A 20,282-nucleotide genomic window follows, 5' to 3' on the forward strand; every position below is an offset into this window, starting at 1 on the left:
GACCAGGCTGCCCTTGAACTCAGAAATCCGCCTGCCTTTGCCTCCTAAGTGCTAGGATTAAAGGCGTGTGCCACCATCGCCCGGCTAGTTTTTTCTTTGTTAGCAAAATACGTATACTGTTTCATATGTTTTTAAGTAGTTGGGGTCATAGTCTGTAGTCTTACATCTCTTTTGAACTTACTGTATTTTTCCATGTTATTAAATCCTTATGAAACATAATTGTTCTTTGTAAATGTCATGGTTTTTTAAAAATACTCCTTAAACTCCTATAAATTGCAAAGAAATGAGCTGGAGAAAAATAATTAAATTGATTTGTTGAAGTATATTTAATAAAGATCTATAATACTCCAAATGGTGCTTATTACCAAATAGAAAATACAATGGTATTTTATTGATGATTACAACAAATTAAACACCTAGGAATAAATTTAAATATGAGAGACTTAATATGAAGAAAACAAAAATTTTGCCCCACAGAATGTAAAGATTTAGCTACTATGGACAGACAGATGTTTGAGGTGTTACAAATGCCACTTATCTCCATCTCCTAATATCTATAAATTTAATGCAGTGTCACTGAAAATGGTTTATTTATTTTGGCTTTTAAAGACAGGGTCCTGATGTGTGTTCAGGCTGTCCCTGGAACTTGCAAGTCTCCTGCCTTAGCCTTTCCAGTACTGGGATTATAGGCTGTGTCACCATGCCTGGGAACCAACATACTTGTTTCTGGTATTGTCAGAATGACTCAAAAAATAATAAATTACAAAAGTTTAAAAAGAATAAAAAAAAATTGCCCAAACAGTTAGTAAATGAAATAAAATATTAACTATTGGAACTAGACCAACAGGCAATAGAAATTTAGAAACAGCCATGCAAATGACAACTTAGGATAAGTAAAGCTGGTGTTTTAACCCAAGAAGGAAGAATCTTTCTATAGACAATTTTAGAACTGACCATTTAGGGAAGTTAGACTCTAACTCTTTGTCTTGTCAAAGTAAATTATAGATGGTTTAAACGTGTTCTTAAAATTAAGAACACTGGGGCTGTTGAAATGGCTTAGCAGATGAAGGCTTTGCCTGCAAGATTGATGACTCAGTTTGATCTCCAGGACCCACAAAATAGAAGGAGAGAACTACCTCCTACAGTTGTCCTCTGACTGCCACACTGTGTCATGGCACATGTCACCCTCCACTCTCCCAACCTCCATAAGTGTAAAGAAATTCTAAAACAACGAAGAATATAAGTTTCAAAAGTTTGTAAAAGAGTCCAGATCTTAAGAGCCATGAAAGTTGGAGGTAATTAAAAGCCAGACAGGTACATGTTTCATATCTAGCAGATTGGTGATGGGAAAGACAGACAGACATAGCACTCTAGCTGTTCCTCCTTAAATTGCTTATGAGTTAGGCCTGCTGTTACAGGCCCATAATCCCAGCTACTTTGGAGTTAAGGCATGGAGATTGCAAGGTCAAGACCAGTCTGGTCAGCAGATTGAGATCCTGTCTCAGAAGTGAAGAGGCGGTTGAAACTGTAACTCAGTGGAAGAATGCTCGCCTACCTTGTGTAGGGCCCTAGGCACAATACCTGATACTGTGAAAAAAACAAAACAAAACAAAAAAACAAACAAACCAAAACCCAAAAAGTACCTATGTCAAGTTAATTGGAATAGGACTTACACTGGACCTAATTATAGAAAGTGAGTACATTTACATGAAGGAAAGACAAGTTTTCACTCTTATAGATAGCGTCTGCCAATTTCTCATAACCTGGCTTCTAATAAACTTGTTTTGTTTTGACTTCTTGGTTTACTTACTATAGTGGAGAATCTGCTGTTGTATAGATATTTCTTCGCTGTCCAGTCCAGTGGCTCCTGTTTAGTACTCAAAAGGATTTTCCCATGGTTGAAATATTGTTCTATCAACATGTATTACTTAATGCCCACCAGTAAAGAGCTGGTTAAAAATTTAAAAACGTAATGTATAGTTGAATACTTCAATGTAGTAAAAAAAGAGAATGCAACCAGCCTTTTCCCATAGTACACATTGGACATTGCAAGATAAAAGTAAAAAACAAGGTGTAGAATATTGTTTAATCTGTCCTCTTCTGTATACAGTATTGTATGATACATATTAGTGATGGCTTAGCTGTGCTTGCATTCTCCTTTCTGTAAATGTGGGAAGCTGTTAACAGAACACAGAAGAATACTGTAAGAATATTGATTGGCTTCTCTGAAGCTCTGTGATAAGTGATATGTATTCAAAGCCAAGATGTGTCTGTCCTGTGCTAATTGATAACCTTGTGGGGATCTCTGAGACCACCATTCCTTGGCTCTCTTACTATCTTGTCTTGGTCTCCTCTGAGATGCTCTTCCTTGATATGTCTCTATTATCTTTTTATTCTGTGTTTTCTCTGTGCAAGCTCTTTTTCTCTCATTACTTAAGTCATACTTTATTTATTGCAGAGATCCCTAAATCTATATCTCTAGCCAAAATGTATCTTCAGAGTTTGAAACCCATACCCTTATGTTATTATTGATCCTCTCTATCTAGGGGATCTTGCTTAGATGTGCCATGGGATGTGCATATCAGTTTATATTTGTCTCCATCTTTTTTTTCCCTCACCAGTTCTCTCCGTGGAAATGAAATGATGATATTGGTTATCTGTGCTGGCCCTGGGAACCTAAGTTCTTTTTTATACTTCTGTTCCCCAAATCATAAACTCTATTAAGTACCAAAGATTTGTCCATTTACCTTCTAAATAGTTTAGACCATCCATGTGATCTTAGTTTCTTCCACAGTCCCTGAAGAGGAGGGAAGTGTTAAAAGTTAAACTTCCTGGAAAATATACTCCCTGTTTTTCCTATGGCTTGGTATGGAGCCATCATACTGCTATCCCTACAGTACCCCTGCAGGGTCCTGTGGCAGTATCCGAGGTCAGGGCTGTCTGTGACCTGGTCACTTTGTTTCATCTCATGATATATACTACCTACACACAACTACAGACGTGGGCCCGTTGCTTCCCCTTGAGCATGAGGACATTTGTTTGATCTACTTTAGTGCTTAGCCTTCCTCATGTCCACTTGGCCCTTCATCCACTTTGGAAGGGCTTGTTCTTGGCTGAGTTTAACCCATTCTAATCCTGTTCCTGTTTTCTTAGTCCTCCATAAAACTCCTGCTTCTTCATGTCTTTTCTTGATCAGAGACACTGTTCCTGCCCAGTGAAGTAAGTTGCCTTATCAGCTCCCATCTTAATCTTAAATATTGCTTATCTTTTTATGTTGAGAAAAAACCCTAAATAATGAAAAGTATGTTTGCACAGTTTTCTTTGTTTGCTTCCTTAAATTAAATATACCTACAAAAATTTAAAATGGAAATGTAAAGAGCTATTCTTTTTTTTTTAAACCTTTTTTTGTTTTTTAAGATTTATTTATTGTTATGCATAAGTACACTGTAGCTGTCTTCAGCCACACCAGAAGAGGGCATCAGATCTCATTATGGGTGGTTGTAAGCCACCATGTGGTTGCTGGGATTTGAACTCAGGACCTTCGGAAGAGCAGTCAGTGCTCTTACCCACTGAGCCATCTCACCAGCCCCTGTAAAGAGCTATTTATTCTAATGGCAGTTTTGCTAATGATTTTTTTCTTTTCTTTTGGAGAGGCTTAATTTTAATTTACTCCTTACTGTCATGAGACAGCCTTCATTCCCGTTTTGCAGATGGCAGAGACTAAAGCCAGGGTTTAGGTAAACAAGGTTATTTATTCCAGGCTAAGTCAACTTGGTCACAATTGCCTTATAGTTTTAAACAAATCTAACTCTTGCAAATCTAATTTTATAATCCATATGCAACACTTTCTTTAGTTTTTTTTTTTTTTGTAGTCTTACGAATGCATTAATGTTCTGTTGTCTAAAGCTGCAAGTTTCTAAAATTAGTTAGGACTAGACACTAGCCAATGTCTGAACCTTCCCTCTGTGCCTTTTTGTTGGTGTTACCTGCTAGTTATCCTGTTGTAAGGACATACTAAGCTCTAGTAACTTTTCTAAAGCAGTGGTTTTCTTATACCAGCAGCTCTAACATGTATCAGAGACTACTACTCTGTTGGCTGCAGTTGAGCAGGCGCACGTTTTCCTTTCGTTCTGGATTGATTAACAGTAGTTGTAGCATTATTCAATGTCTTCTAAGGGCTCTTTAACATAATGCTTATTTACTGAAATGTGTTTTGTAGCTCCGTCAGCAATTGAAGTGGTTGATATGTGACCTCTGCAGATTATATAACCTTCCTAAGCACCTGGATGTTGAGATGCTAGATCAGCCACTACCCACGGGTCAGGTAAAGTAAACATTCTCTAGTGTTGAAGAGCTGAAATCAATTGTCTTAGCTGAAAGTTAAACTAGGATAATTTAAAGTTATTATACAGCCTATTTGGAAGTTAGTTCTGTGTTCCAGTAAACGGCCTTGCTTTAGGTGCTAACCCAGCCTTTTCATTTCTTGGAGTTGTTTGTATTTTACTGGGATAGGTGAGCACTGCTCCCCCACCCCTCCGTTTTGATTTTTGTTAAAATTTCTGATTTGTGTGTTTCTTCTTTGACTGTTTGGTTGTTTAATCAGTTACCTTCCTTTGACATACCATGTCCAGAAGTCTGTGCTTCGTAAGATCTAATGCAAAGTTAGCTCTCCCTAAGCCATGGACATTTCCACCCATTCAGCAATCATCTGTGACTTTTAGACTTCTCTAATTAGCTATTAGTTAACTGACTTTTTATTACAATAAATGAGGATTTCGCTCTTATATAAACTACCTATTTAATCACTCACTGCTTCTAAAGCATTGTTTAGTAATGAACGATCAGTTTGCCAGGAGGACTTTGGGAGCCATGTTTTCTGTTACTGCGTTTCAATACCTATGCCTTATTTCTCAGGGTCCTTTTTACAGTAATACTTCTCAGTTTATAAACATCATGTTCTCTTTCTGGGATCCTCTGTTTTTGGAGTCCCTGGCTTTTCTGCATTAATTAGTCTTTGTGAGTTCTCTGGACTGCCTGTGCATTAGTCACCTTGAGATTTTTCTTCTCTGCTATTCTAGACTGAATAATAGATTCCTGGGTCTCATGTCATCTCTATTGGCTTTCTTTTTCTTTTTCTCTTTCTCCCCCCTCCCCCCTTTTTTTTTTTGAGACAGGGTTTCTCTGTGTAGCCCTGGCTGTCCTGGAACTCACTCTGTAGACCAGGCTGGCCTCAAACTCAGAAATCTGCCTGCTTCTGCCTCCCTAGTGCTGGGATTAGAGGCGTGTGCCACCACTGCTTGGCCCTTGTCTCTGTTTATTACACCAGCAGATAAAAGCCAAAGCATGAAGGAATGGCATATTTTCTGAGTTAGCTTTTGAAAAACCTGGTTCAGAGCTGAAGTTAGAACAAGTCCACACTGGTGCCAAAACGTGGTTCTTGTTGCCATCTTCTTGGTCTCTGACCACTTCTCTCTTGTACAGAGTAGTTGAAGTGATTGTCAGCGCCACAGGTATTCTAAAAGCAATGTGCAGTGCCATACATGGGACTTGTGGGGCCTCAGTATCAGCTGCCGTTGTGTTCTGTTTTACTCAGTGTTTGATTGAATAAGAAATCTAGGCTGAAATTCTTGCCTAAGAATTTCAAATACTATGCTGTTGTCTTCTAGCCAATGGTGTTGCTGAAGCTGATGCCACCTGGAATCTTATTTATGTATGATTTCTTTTTGGAAGCTTCAGGGAATTTGTGCTTTCTTTGGTGTATTGAACTGCAACAGTGCTTAACTTAGGGTCTTTTTTCTTTCGTTGTGCTGGATGTTAAGTAAGGATACCCCTTTCCAAATTTAAGTCTTGAGTTTTGGTACATATTTTTGTGTGTTAACTTTGCTTGTCCATTTTGTTTGTTTTGGAGTTTATTAATTGGGCTTTTTAATTTTGTTTTTACTTTTTGGAGACAAGATCTTGTATACTTCAGGTGCTGATCTCAAAACCCATATGTAGCTGAGGCTGGTGTTATCTTGTCTCTCTGTCCTGAATCCTAGAATTACAGGCTGTAACGTCATGCCTGGCTGCTTGTAGATTTAAGACCTTTTAGTTTGAGTCTTTATATTTATTGTATTATATTCTTTTTCTTAATTTCATCATATATTTATTTGTATATGTGTGTTTGTGTGTGTGTGTGTGTGTGTGTGTGTGTTAGTATGCACATTGGTGGCACTTATGGAAGAGGTCAACTTGCAGGAGTTGGTTCTCTCCTTTTACCATCTGAGTTCCAGGATCAAACCCAGGTGGTCAGGCTTGGCAGCAGGCCCCTTTATCCACTGAGCCATCTTACTGTTTCTCTTTTTCTTTTAAAATCTTGCTGTTCTTGTTTTTGCTATTTCACATGGACAATAATAACTCTTAAGGTTTTAAAAAATATGTGTATGAGTGTTTTGCCTACATGTATGTGTACCACGTGCATATAGTAATAGAGGATCTGTTGGGATTCCCTGGAAATGGCTGGTTGTTAGCTGCCATTAGGAGCTAGCATCTCCTAATGCTGTCTTCTACAATCTCATCTTCTACAAGAGCAGCAGGTGCTCTTAACTACTGAGCCATCTCTTTAGCTTCGAAGTTTTGTTTTTATTATATATGTTTTTCTCAGAACTTAATGGTTGAGAGCTGGATGTGGTGGCACATGTTTTTAATCTCAGCACTAAGGCAGGATGAATGTGAGTTTGAGGCCAACCTGTCCTACAACCAGCCAGTCTCAGAACTCCCCAAACAGGCTGGGGATGGATGGTAGTACTCACCTTTAATCCTGGCACTTGAGAAGTAGAGACAGGCAAATCTCTTGAATTTGCAGCCTGTCGTAGCTATACAGAGAGAGCCTGCCTCAAAAGATTAAAACAAAACAAAAAAAACCCTTTGCCTTAAAATACTCGTTCTTGCTATTGGATGGATTATTTAGGCTTAGCTGAGTAGTGTCTGTTGGTTTCATTTAGTGACTGATATGTGCAGTCAGGTGGTGACACATTCAAGACAGTATGGCCATAGACAACTAGTGTGATCTTTATCCCGAACAGCTCTCAAATGTCCAAGGGTGGCTTTTTCCCCCCACTCCTCATGTATCCGGCATCTTTAGTGTTTCTTTACCTGTCTTTTTTTCTGTACATGGCACCAATCTCTAGGGCCTCTTCATAAAGGATCTGTTTCCTCAGAGGTCAGTCAGAGCTCTTTAAGGATACAAGAGGGGAAGTTGCTAGGCATATTTGTTTGTTTTTGTTTCCCAGACAGGGTTTCTCAGTATAGCCCTGGCTGTTTGGCAGCTCACTCTGTAGATCAGGCTGGCCTCGAACTCAGATATCCACCAATGCCCAGCTTAAGTTGCTGGACATTCTGAAGGCTTAAACCTGGCCAGTGATTTGTGAGCTGAAGCATTTTCCAAGCCAACTCAGGTTCATCGTGGGCTATGACATCCTAGGTTTTAAGCCTGGTAGTGCGATTGATCTCCAGTACCTGAATGTGAACCTGACCTTAAGAGCTTTTTCTGATTGTCCCTTCTTCATAGCATTCTGTACAGGTCATATAGATGGGATAGAATCATACAGCAGCTTATTTTTGGCACTTTGGCCTCTTTAGCATCTGTGGTTTTTTTTTTTTATTTGCTATGTATTTTCTCAGTTTCATCATGTCTTGTATAAATTATAAAGTCTGTCCTCAAGTACTTTGTATTCTATCTTTGCTCATTCATATTTTGATGTTTTTAAGCATACCTTTCTTCTTTTGTACCAGATAAATGATTTGAAGTTCCTTATAGCCAAAACTTATCACTTGATAGCTTTAGGGGGAGTTTATGTTGATTCCCAACCACTCTTACCCCTACTTTTCCACTTGTTAGTACAGGGTAAAAGATGGCTCCAGTTTCTCTGCAGATGACACTTTGTCTGACAGATAATCTGGGTTCTACTTCAGGAGGTGGGATATGCAGAGCGTTTGAGGACTGTGTGTTATGTTTCGCGGGTGGGCTTCAGGCTAGTCTGTAGGTTTCCATCCTGCCTGCTGTCCCTGTTGCAGTGTGTTTGGTGTCTGAGTCTGGAGCCTCTGAACTGAGGGTGCTTTTTGGAGATCTCTCCTTGGTCACTTGTCCCCTGACCTGTACCTTTACTTGTGAGCCTCTTTGATTGCAGCTCCTATTTACAGTCATCTAATGAAAATGATGTTTTATTGCTCCTCTTAAGCCCCCCCCCTTTTTCAAATTTTTGTACTTATACAATGTTTATTTTGTAATTTAGTATAACCTGAAAAAAGATGATGAGAAAAATGTTTAATTTTTCTATCTGCTCAGGTTTTATTTTCTAGATGGTCTATGGTTTTGTTTTTTTACTTACAATATATCCTGAACTTGAAGCCTGTCTTGTTTTTCCTGGGTGTAGATTGGACAACAGTATAGATAGCCAAGATAATTTGTGAATTATGTAACAATAAATGCCCTGATTTTGAATCATCCTTTGTGTTTCGGTAATTAATATTGTTAGGATAGATAATGGTAATTTTTTTCTGTATTCACTTAAATTCTAAGGTTGTAGAATGTTTTTGTTTCTTTTTAGGCTCTTGTTTCATTTCTGTGTCAAGGTTCTGACTTAGGAAGCTTTGCTGTCTCTCCAGCCTGCACCCCCTTTTTTGAGATAGCATTTTTCTCTGGCCTGGAACTTGTCCAGTAGGCTATGCTGGTTGCCCAGCAAGCCCCAGGGACCTGCCATGTCTGACTTGTACGTGGGTACTAAGGATCTGAATTCAGGTCCTTATCTTTACTGTCTGAGTCCCTCCTTCAGATCTTCGTAGCTAGCCATCTTTCCTTCCTTTACTCTGACTTTATCCTTCATGTGTGCATTTTTCTGTGTAGTTTAGTGTTGCTTTATTAAGCTTTAAGAGTCACACTATGTATTGGCATGTTTTCTTTGCAGTTCCTTTTTTATTGCTATGTTTATTTCATTTTTCAAAAGGACCATAATGCCCATTTTCCATTTGAGTGTTGATGGATAATGGTAGGCTGTTTCTAGTTTTTTGCTTGTTTGTTTTGTTTTTCTGTTAAGAGTCTTACTATGGATTTTCTTGTTTGTATTTCTGGATACTCCTGTGCAGTCATTTCTCTGGGGTACATACTTAGGGGTTGCTTTGCTAGGCTATAAGTGTCATTTTTCTTTTTTTCTTTCAGTTTTGCCAATTTTATTGAACCAATAAAATTCCTACTAATAACAATGAAATAAATTCTGCAGGTATAAATGTGATACAGTTCTTCTTTTCTCTCTTTCTTTTTTAAACTTAAGAATTATCTAGACAGAACTGTACAATACTTTTCAGGTGACTTTGGGCCTACTTTTGTTTTTGTCAGTACGTGTGACCTCGCAAGTGATGGACTGTGCCATTGCTGTCATTGGCTGTTACTGCTACTCCCAGGTAGATCCCTACAGAGTATATTCTAGACTTGTTTTTCCTAGAAAGGTTTGGTTTTATGGAGATATATGTGGTATACATGGTGAGTGTTGTATACTTGGTGTCTGTCTTTAGCATGTAAAGTGTATTGGTGTGGAGAACCCAGATATACAAGTGTGCATGTGCACAGAGCTTCTGACCGAATGCTGCCAGTTCCAGATTCTAAGTTCGTTATTGAGAGTCCTCTAGTTATTTACATTTATTGTTAATAGATAGAACTCCAGTGACTGTGTGATTCCTCTGTGTATTTCTTTCCAGTCTGATTTTCTCTGTAACTGTAGACTCTGTTTCCCTTCTCGATATTTCTTTGGTGGGTAGCCAGAGACACTTAATATCCTAAACTCTTCTCAGAGCTTACCACCATGTGTCTCTTTTTTCTTGCACATTTTTCCTCTTGTTTTCCAGATGAACATGAGACCTTTGTGTTCCTGTCTTCCAGGTCCTTGAGTGCTCTTTTTGTAACTCCACAGGTTTCCCGTCTCCTTCCTTCATAGCTGTCCCTCAGTTTGGTTGTCTTCATTATATTTGCTTTCTTTCCCAGAGCTGTCTTGTCCTTTTTATAGTAACTTGTTCTTGTTTTGTAGGTGCAGTGGCTTCTCAACAGGGCTAATGATTCCAGGTAGATTTTAGCTCTGTCTTCTTCACTGCTAGTGCTTCAGGCCACTCGCGTGGCTTTTCTGTGTGATGCCCTCAGGGTCTGTTTTCTGTTCATGGTACTTGGTCCTTTGCTTGTTTGTAGGAGAGATATGGTACCAGCCAGTACCAGTTTTGACAGAGATGTCTGTAGGATACTTTTCTCTGCTGTGCAGTGTGGAGACCTGTGTTCTGCTGCAGCTGGAGGATGGGGCTTGTGGGGTTCCAACTCAGAGTTTGTTCCGGGGCTGAGTTATAATAAAAGGGCTTTCCTGTTCTCTTTGGTTCTAGTACCCATTAGGGTACTAGATTGAGAGACCGTCAAGGTAAATAGGGTTCCTATAGACTAGAGTGGTCCTTAAGATTAATTAGGACAACTTTACAGCAGTTCATCCTGTTGTCCTGTGGCTTTCTCTGACAGGTTATCTAAAACTTCTTAGCAACCATAGTATTCATCTTCTCTGTGTCTGCTGCTGCTCTATAGATGTGGGTCTGTGTATTATTTCCTAGGTAGCAATGTTGTTTATTATCAAAGTTTATCACCTCTACCCCCAACCTCTGTTTTGGTTTTATTTTAAGACAGGGTTTCTATTTTCAGCTCAGGCTGTCCTAGAACTCACTGTGTAGGGTAGCTGACCTTGAATTTACAGCAGGCCTCTTGAGTGCTAGGAAACCAGGCATGAGCCACTGTGCTTGCTTTCAATGAGCTTTTGAAAAGAAGCCAGCTTGCTTGTTGAAATGAAGGCCTTAGGATTTCACGAGCCTAATTGGCTTTGTGTTTTGTCAAATTACTTATTCTTTAGGGAAGGGTATTGTTCAACTTTCTCATTTATAAAATGTTAGGCAGGGACAAGTTTGGTCACAGACATAGGCTAGAGCTGCATGTCAGAATCACCTAAAATGCTTTTTTAAAAACTTAATTTTTAAAAATTATAATTATTTTGTTACCCTTTTCCCTTGAACACCTTCCAAGTATTAGTCCTGCTGTCTTTCAAATTCATGGCCTCTATTTCTTCAGTTGTTTAACACACGCACGGGCACCCCTCCCACATCCCCCCCATGCCCCCACACCCCACACCCACACCCCCCCTCCTTCAGTCCATGTAATGTAACTGTGGTCTTGGTTAACTGCTGGTGTGCTCTTGTTGGGGAGACTATTTCCTAGACTGTTGCTCAGCCCGCTCTGTGTTAGCATTTCATTGGTGTCATTCTTGTTCACATCTTATTTAGATAACCATCATGGTGAGACTTCATGGGTGTAGCTTCTGTGATATTTCTGGGAGACCAAAATCTCCCAACAAACTTCCTTTTCCTTTCTGTGGCTCTTAAAATCTTACTGCCCATCTTCTATGAACCTACCCCTTAGATGTAGGAGTTGTGTTGTAGATACGTTAGTTGGGGGCTGGACACTACCAGCCCCCTTATTCTTTGTGTTTTGATTGGTTGTGGTTTTCTGTAATAGTCTCTAACTCTTGCATTAAAATGCATTTGGAGAGAGATTGTCTGGGGTAGGTTCTGAAGTTAGCATTTCAACCCTTGTATGTACCTGTCACCCAGTGTTGCCTTTTCACCCTTGCTGCACTCAGAAATGTTTGGGACCTTGGGACTGCTTGGTAGCTGTGTTCTTTTTGTTTTTGAAAAGATACCAAAAATAATATGGTTAAGAAATGCAGAAAAGGGTGAACCACAACAATTTTGGGAACTACTTGCTTTTCTTATTTTGTCCCCAGGAAAGGAATAAGTGTTTAGAGAGATTCAGATTTTAAAACAAGCCTAAGCTTATGCTTTATGTACCTGCATAGATTTTTCCAGTTCACTGATTGTGAAAAGTTAATGATAATGAAGGGTGTTTTGTTTTATTTTGTTCTGTTATTAAGACTTGTGCTTTTAGAGCATCTAAGAACAGATGCCTTGAGACTGCTGAGATCCTGGTGGTCTGGTTTGATCCCTGAGTCCTAGTTTCTTGGTATTTTTAGATATTCTGGGTCCCAAACTAAACCTGCCTTTATGAATATAGATACATTTCCACATTGAGAAATGGCAAATTTTGCTCTGGCAAGAGACTTCATGTATGACTGTATATGAAGACCCTTCCTAAAATCCCACATGACTCGTGTGTGGATGAGTAGTAAACCCTGCCTTAGGAGAGGTGTTCCATAGTAGATAGACTAGCTCTTTAGTCACTCTCAGGTACCTATTCTTTTTAACATCTCACCATTTAAAATGCAAGGCAGGTGAATTTATAGAAAAATTAGTTTTTTGGGGGTGTTAAATGGGTAGGTAAGGGAAGAGTAATTTGGATCATTTATTATGAGTAGAACATATAAATAAAAAAATTAAAACTAGGTTAACTTCAGTTTTTAAGTTTCCTTTATATTTGATTCCCTTTGTTTATTCTTAAGGCATCTGCTACATTGGATTGACCTGAAATTCTTTAATAAGCTCTGCTCATGGGACTGTAGTGGCAGGGACTAATAGTGGCAGCTTTCTTATGTGCTCGTATAGTGTTGGCACATTCTTTCTCTGTTTCAGAATGGGACAACTGAAGAAGTAACTTCAGAAGAGGAGGAAGAGGAGGAGATGGCTGAAGTAGGTATTTATGTAAGAATAGTACTTCATGAGTATCTAATGGAGTTTTCTCCTTTTAATTTATTTGTGTGTGTGTGTAGGTGCGTGTGTGCGTGTAGGTGCGTGTGTACGTGTGTGCGTGTGTGCATGTGTGTATGTGTGTGTGGCATGTGGAGGTCAGAGGGCAGCATTTGAAAGTCTGTTCTGTGTTTCTGGCATACAGGTTCAAGGATTGGATTCAAGCCCTTAGACTTGGGGGAACTTCCCTTTATTGGCTGAGTGGTCTATCTCACTGGTTGACATCTCAGGAATATTTAAGTTTTTGAACATTTTAGTAATTCTTTAATCTTCTTTTTGAAGTAATATTAGTGTTGAATAACAAAAAGCACCTGGTATTTCAAATGAAATATACTTTCTAAACTCTGGTTTTGCTTCTAACTAACAATATGCCTTTGAACAAGTTATTTTGTCTGAGGGCAGTAAAAAATTGTTTACATTTAATAATAGTATTTAGCTTATAATTTGGTTATTTTTAGGAAAAACTAAGTTCAAAGTTTTATGATTACACTTGGGAAGATGGATTAGTCACTTAAGTGCTTGCTGTGCAATTACGAGGACCTCAGCTCAGATCTCCAGCACTCATGTTTAAAGAAAGAATCTAGGTGCTGCAACTTGCATCTGTAACTCCAGCTCTGGGGAGGTAGAGAGAGACAGAAGGGTTCCTATGGCCCTTAGTTAGCCAAGCAGTTAGACCCAGGTTCAGTAAGAGACCCTGTCTGAGAAAAAATAAGGTAGTGCTTGAAGAAGACTCATTTGGCCTCCATACATACATGAACCTAACATAAGCGGACAGACAGACAGACACAGAATTATATTCAAATGAAAGAAAAGTTTGAGGACATCACAGGGACTGCTTGCTAGAAGTAGTGACATTATCTCTTATTGAAAAAACACTTAAGGACTTTCTGTTAGTCTGCTTTTTGCTGCTGGAAGTAGAATACACAGGACTAGGTAATTTAAGTTCGTACAGTTTTGAGAGTTAAGAAGTTTAGAATCGGGGTATTGTGAGGATTTTCATGCTGTGACCTCAAAGGGTGGAAAGCAAAAGGGCAGGAGAGCTTAGGCATATAACCTTTTGAGCTTTCTCTATGAAGGGCTTAACTCCACTGTCAAGGAAGGATAGCTCATGCCTAATCGTCTGTTAAAGGCCCCATTTCTTTTAATCTTTCTTGTTTTGTTTGAGATAGGATTTCTTTTGTAGCTCTGGCTGTCCTGGAAGGTTGCTCTGTAGACCAGGCTGGCCTCAAACTCAGAAATCCACCTGCCTCCTGAGTACTGGAGATTATAGGCATGAGCCACCAATGCCTTTTAATATTTTTAATTTTTAGATTTTAATATGTTTTTAATTGAAATAGAATGATATCACTTTCCTTCCCCTAACTCTTCCTAGCTACATTCACTCGAACCCTTCCCATGTCCCCACACTCCCAAGTTGATAGCCTCTTTTTCTTCGTTGTTATGTCTGTTAAATACAAATGAGTGTGTGTGTGTGGTGTGTGTGTATGTGCGTACAAATAACCTGCTGTGCCTGATTTTGCTTGTGTATTTGGTTTCAAGCCTGACCATTCTGCATTCTGCAACCAATAAAAGGGCTCATCCCTGGGAGAGGCTATGTTTTCCTCAATTTTTCTAAAGTCCATGAACTCACTAGTTCTAGGAAAGCTGCCTAGTTTTCCAGTACCAGGCATGATTTCCTTCCTATTGAGTGGGTCTTTAGTCTAATTAGACTGCTGTTGTGGCCACCAACATGGGAGTGCCACCTACTGTAATGTACCTTTATGTATATCATTATGATGGAAATTGTGGTTCATAAGTGTTGTACCTGGGGAGGACTGCTTCCTTACTTAGCAGCTTGCATAAGATTTACTGCAACTGTGGAGGCTAGACAGGACAGAAGCCTTCAGGACAGATCCAGCTCAGATCATTAGAGTCCTGTCTTAAGTGTGGTCACATTAGCAATAGAGAAGGTCCCTGTCTTAATACCATCATAGCACCATACCTGATTTTTGGAGGGGGACGTTTAAATAACAGATTTTGTAGCAGCTTTCCAAGGCATTAAGGTAATTGTCAGTCACCAATAGATCTTTAGGCTTTGGAACCTTTGAATTTAAATTCCAAAGTTTGATTGACCAGATAAAATGCATATGAATTTCATGATATTTAGCTTCAAGAAAATTGGTTTTTATTTTGAATCTTACAATTTATTCAGTCTTTTACCTTATTTTGTTTGGAAAAAAAAAAAGTCTGTTTAAAATGTACTCTGAGAATGGGTCAAAGCAAAAGGAGGGGTCATTTGTTTTGTGTCCAGGAGTAGAATAATTCTTAAAATTATTTAATTAGAGTGACTCTTGGTGGGTAGGCTGTTTGCTTTATTGTTTTCAAGGAGTTTTAGGTGGAACGGATTGCATGAGGATATTAAGCTTTCCCTGGTCCAGTATGCAGTGAAATAGACTTTGTACTCAGAGTTTCTGTACTTTTCTTTTTCTTCTCATAAAATTGACATGGGACAGTGATATTTAGGGAAATCCAAAAAGGTAAGAAATAATACAGAAGACATTTCAATTTTACTAGAACTAACATGGTTGACCCATCTGAGTGTGGTGTGTTTCAGGCACTCGATGCTGCCCCTTAAGCAGCGGAGAGGAGGCTCCTAGAATACAGAACTGGAAGGGAAAAGCAGAGAGTTAAAAGACACCATGCTTGTTGGATAAGGTTGTTGGTCAGGAAACTGTAAGCAGAAAATTGTGCGCTGTGGATATTATTTCAGGAAGATGAAGTAAATTAAGGATTTGCTGACTAAAGTGCAGGTGTGGATGGAAATGACTTGAGGTTGGAGGAGGAGGTACAGATTAAGGAGACATTGAAATCTGAAGAAAACAAATACAGGGCATGAGTGAGGTCTTTATACCATGAGGCCCTGTGTAGAATCTGGTTAAGAACAAAATTTCATGGGTGGAAGGAGACCTGTTGAGTTGGTTTTGTATTGAAGGTAGTCATTGACCTTCAATTCAGATTGCATGGAAAGTGGAGGTGGTAGATAACTCCTTCAGAGATCTTGGTAATTGACATTTAAAGCAGTACTAAGGTATTTGGAAAAGTCAGGACCAGAAAGCTTGGGCATAGATTTGCGTGTGTGTAAGAGCTGATGATATAGGAAAGAGAATGGGCTGTGAAAGATGGTGTGCAGGTGTTTTTCAAATTCTTTTTCTATAAACTTTACCCTAAAGTTGTTTTAAAAAAAAAAAAAATCAAAATTAGCACATTCCGTTTCAGTTCTTATTCTGAGAGCATGGAGAGTCTGTATTTCCGTGTTTTTCATTTCAGGGTTTTTATTGATAGAAAAAAATTATGCTGGCTGTGGCTATAGCTTGGTTGTGTGTCTAAGCATGCACACAGGTCCTGGCTTTGATCCCTAAGCACCATATACAACTGAGCATGGTAGCACTTACTTATAATCCTAGCACCAAGAGGTATAAAGATAGGAGTATCAGAAGATTAGGTTATCCTCAGCTACATAGGGCATTTGAGTCAGCCCAAAGCTATATAAAACCTTGTGTCAAAAAAAGAAATTTAAGCTGATTTTAGTATCCTAATGACCCCATAATGGATGATCCATTGAATTAACTGGTTTTTGGTATGATTTTTGTTTGTTTTCGTATCTGTAGATTTTGGTTTTGTACTTATCAGAATGAGATGGGTATAATTATGCCTAAATTAGTGTTCATATTTCTTAGAATAAAACTCTAAAGTTGGATTTCTAGAACAAAATATAAGTAATTAAGGGTCACTAAATTGTTTGAAAAGTTTCTCATAATTGGAGATTTTTAAAGGTGGCACATTTGATAATAGTCACAACCTTATGAAACTATGAAATCTGCCGTACTCAATCTAGCCTTTCCCAGAACATAAGGTATTAAAGGAGAAAACCTTGTGAATGGAAGCTGAGACTTTCCTCTTCCTAGAATGGATGAGTCCTGTTTTACTTATACCTTTTTTTTTGTTTTTTGTTTGTTTGGTTTTTGTTTTGTTTTTTTTTTTCCAGACAGGGTTTCTCTGTGTAGCCCTGGCTGTCCTGCAACTCACTCTGTAGACCAGGCTGGCCTTGTACTCAGAAATCCACCTGCCTTTGCCTCCCAAGTGTGGGGATTAAAGGCTTGCACCACCACTGCCTGGCTTTCTTGTACTTTTTAAATTTTACTCAATTTTTCTTTTTTCTGACACAAGAAACTAGTGAAGAAGAGAAACCTTAATAAGCTTTTTATTCTCTTTGTAGGATATAGAAGATTTGGATCACTATGAGATGAAGGAAGAAGAGCCTATTAATGGGAAAAAGTCAGAGGATGAAGGGATTGAAAAAGAAAATTTGGCAATATTGGAGAAAATCAGGAAGACTCAAAGGCAAGACCATTTAAATGTAAGTGTGAGTAAGTATCTAGAACATGAACTTTGTGATTACATAATTACAGATCTGGTAATACCAATCCCTCCATCCTTGACTTAGTGGTCATTTGTTTTGTTGACGTACAGTGCTTCTCCTGATTGTTGACAGCCACTTTCTACCCTGTTCACCTTGAAAACATCCTGCTATCTCTGTATAATAATCCTGTGGTTGTTAGCTGTAATTGTCAACTTGACATAACCTTGGAATTATCATGGGAAGAGAGTATCAGCGAGGGATTGTCTACATTCCATTGGCCTGTGGACATGTCTTTCAAGGAACTGTCTTATTTAGTTAACTGATGCAGGAAGAGTCAGCCCATTGTGGGTGACACCATTCCCTAGGTAGAGAGTTTTGCATTCTGTAGGAGAAAACTAGCTGGACTGAATGTATGTGTTCATTTGTCTCTGCTCTTGACTGTGGGTGTGGTGTGACTATCTATTTGAAGTTATTTCTTTGACTTCTCCATAGTCATGGACTGTAACCTGGTATTGTAGATTGAAACAAACCCCATTCCTTCCCTAAGTTGTTTTTTTGTCAGGGTATTTTTATCACAGCAACAGAAACGAGTGTAGAAGGACCTCTCTCTGCATCCTGTTGCTGCTTTACTTATTCCCCTACCATAGGTTCTGTTGTGTTCAGATTCAGCCTCCTACAAAGTATTACTCTGTCTCTGTCCTCCCTTAGACCTAACCTCTGTCTTTTGTAACCTAACCAACCCAAAAGTAACTTTTCTCTTTAGATTAACTTATCCCTGCTTCTTACCCCAATAGAGTCTGAACTATGTAGCTATGGCTAGGCTGGAGCTCTATGTAGACTAGGCTGCCATTCAATTCAAAAATCTGCCTACCTATACTTCCTAAGTGCTAGGATTAAAGGTGTGTACTACTTACCATACTAGGTGATTTAACATACCTTTTATGAGAAGCAACATGGCAGTGTAATATACATAGTTTGAAAAACATGCTTGTGTGCCTTTGGATTGTTCAACTTTAAAATGTAGGCAGACAGTGTATACCTTTTGGATGACTTGTGAAAAATGAAAATGGTGTGTGTGTGGGTGGGTGTGTTGTCAGTCAAGGGAGGTATGCATTGGCAGTCTGGCTATCTGACACTTACTACTTTGTATTAGAGCACGAAATCAGGACCAGCTACTTTGTTTTAGGCAAAATCAATGAGTGGATTGTTATACGAGTTAATGTCAAGAATGAATTTTAGCAAGTAAATTCTTTTCCTTCAATCATATTTAATACACTAATTTAATTGGCAAGTCTTTTGTTGCAGAGAATTTTAACCAAGCCCATATCTTGATTATTAAAGTAAGTTTTGTAGCACCTGGACTAATGCTTTACTTGCTGTGATGATGATGGACTTCAGTTTGTATGGTTATAGTTAAAACAGTTACAACTATTGGATACTCTGACGGAAGAAAAGGCTAAGTACTTTATATTACCTTCCCATTTAACTTTCATACACTCTTCATTGCCATTGTAGGAAATAGATAATCTTCATATTTTATAGATATAAAAACTAGGGCTTAAAACCAGTTGAAGGGCTGCAAGATGGTACAGTGGTTAAAGTGGTTGCCTCTCAAGCAGCAAGTATTAGGACCGGTATTTGAATCTCTAGAACCCACATAAATGCTGAGGGTTTGTGCTGGCCAGCCTGTACTTCCACAACTCAGAAGGAGGAGACAGGATCCCCTGAGCAAGCTGCCCAATTAAACTAAACTGTTGTTCAGTTAAGAGCCCTTACATCAGTGAGTAAGGTGGAAAGCATCCAAAGGTGTTGATCCACTGCACACATCAGCCTTGGGCCTGTACATGCATGGGTGTATGAGAGGGTCTACAGATATGCAAATACACATGTATACCACACTTAGTTACATTAAAAAATCTAACTAGATCAAGGTCGCACAGCTAGGAAATAGATCTTTGAAACCTTTACACTCAGACTTTTTGATTTTTAAGAAAAAGTACTCTATTTTGTATTCATGTGTGTATGGAGGAAAGGTTGCTTGTCTCAGCACACATATGGAGGTCAGAGGACAGCTTATCCTGAAGTTAATGCTAAAATATTATAGTGAGGTCTTGTAGCATTTTTAGAAGTTGTAGTTTGGAATAGACTCTTACTGAACTCTAAGCTGTCAAGAGTCCATGCTGTTCTGGACATACGGTGAGGCCTCCCCTCATGATATAAACAAGCAAGACATCTTCAGTTTTCTATTTTTCTTAACATTTCATAATCCTTTATTCAGTTGTACTTCTTGACTTCTTAATACTGAGTGGTAGTCATTTTTACAGTGTTACTGTAAAGTTTTACTTCAGGCTTTGATACCTTAAACCTTTATTCATTGTTTCAGGGTGCGGTGTCTGGGTCAGTACAAGCATCAGATAGACTGATGAAGGAGCTCAGGGACGTCTACAGATCACAGAGCTACAAGGCAGGTGAGGCCCTGGCTCTGTGGCCATTTGCTTATTTACATGTAATGTTGTTTGTCTTTTGCTTTGCTTTCCTTTTGGGGAGTGATGGGGGACCATTTAGTGCAAACTGTTTTTGAACTTACTATTTTTCTGTTTGGTCATGATGGGGTTAGATATGTCTGTCACCATGCCAACTTTGTGTCATTTACTATAATATAGGTAGACAGAGTTGGAAATTTTTATTAATGTTATTTTAGAGATGTGAAACTCAGGTTTTTAACAGAATTCTAAAAGATAAAAGAAATAAAATGAGTTTATCTTTTTGTTTGTATTTTTGCTTTTTGAGACAGGGTTTTTCTGTGTATCCCTGACTGTCTTGGAACTTAATTCTGGCCTCAAACTCAGGCTGGCCTTGAACTCAGAGATCCACCTGCCTTTGCCTCCCAAGTGCTGGAATTAAAGATGTGTGCCACCACTGCCCAGTGAGTTTATCTTTTGTATTTAAAAAAAAAAAAATTACAGGGGCTGGAGGAATGGCTCAGTAGTTAAGAGCACTGACTGCTCTTCAATAGAGGTCCTGAGTTCAATTCTCAGCAACCACATGGTGGCTCACAACCATCTATATAACAGGATCTGATGCCCTCTTCTGGTGTGTCTGAAGAGACTGACAATGTACTCACATACAT

At 38.8% G+C, this 20,282-nt stretch overlaps 1 protein-coding gene across 2 annotated transcripts in view; it reads left to right on the forward strand.

Moving 5' to 3' along the window:
* Positions 1–20,282, forward strand: part of Ube2q2 (ubiquitin conjugating enzyme E2 Q2) — a 57,021-nt gene that overhangs the window by 15,864 nt on the left and 20,875 nt on the right. The window contains exons 3-6 of one of the 2 annotated variants that reach the window (XM_031343203.1): positions 4,220–4,324; positions 12,640–12,696; positions 17,009–17,149; positions 19,536–19,620. In XM_031343203.1, the coding sequence (XP_031199063.1) occupies positions 4,220–4,324; positions 12,640–12,696; positions 17,009–17,149; positions 19,536–19,620 (388 nt within the window). The remainder of the gene's footprint in view (positions 1–4,219; positions 4,325–12,639; positions 12,697–17,008; positions 17,150–19,535; positions 19,621–20,282) is intronic. The other variant, XM_031343204.1, reaches the window with a different exon arrangement.

This window comes from Mastomys coucha, unplaced genomic scaffold, assembly GCF_008632895.1.
Source record: "Mastomys coucha isolate ucsf_1 unplaced genomic scaffold, UCSF_Mcou_1 pScaffold23, whole genome shotgun sequence".
Lineage (NCBI taxonomy): Eukaryota > Metazoa > Chordata > Mammalia > Rodentia > Muridae > Mastomys > Mastomys coucha.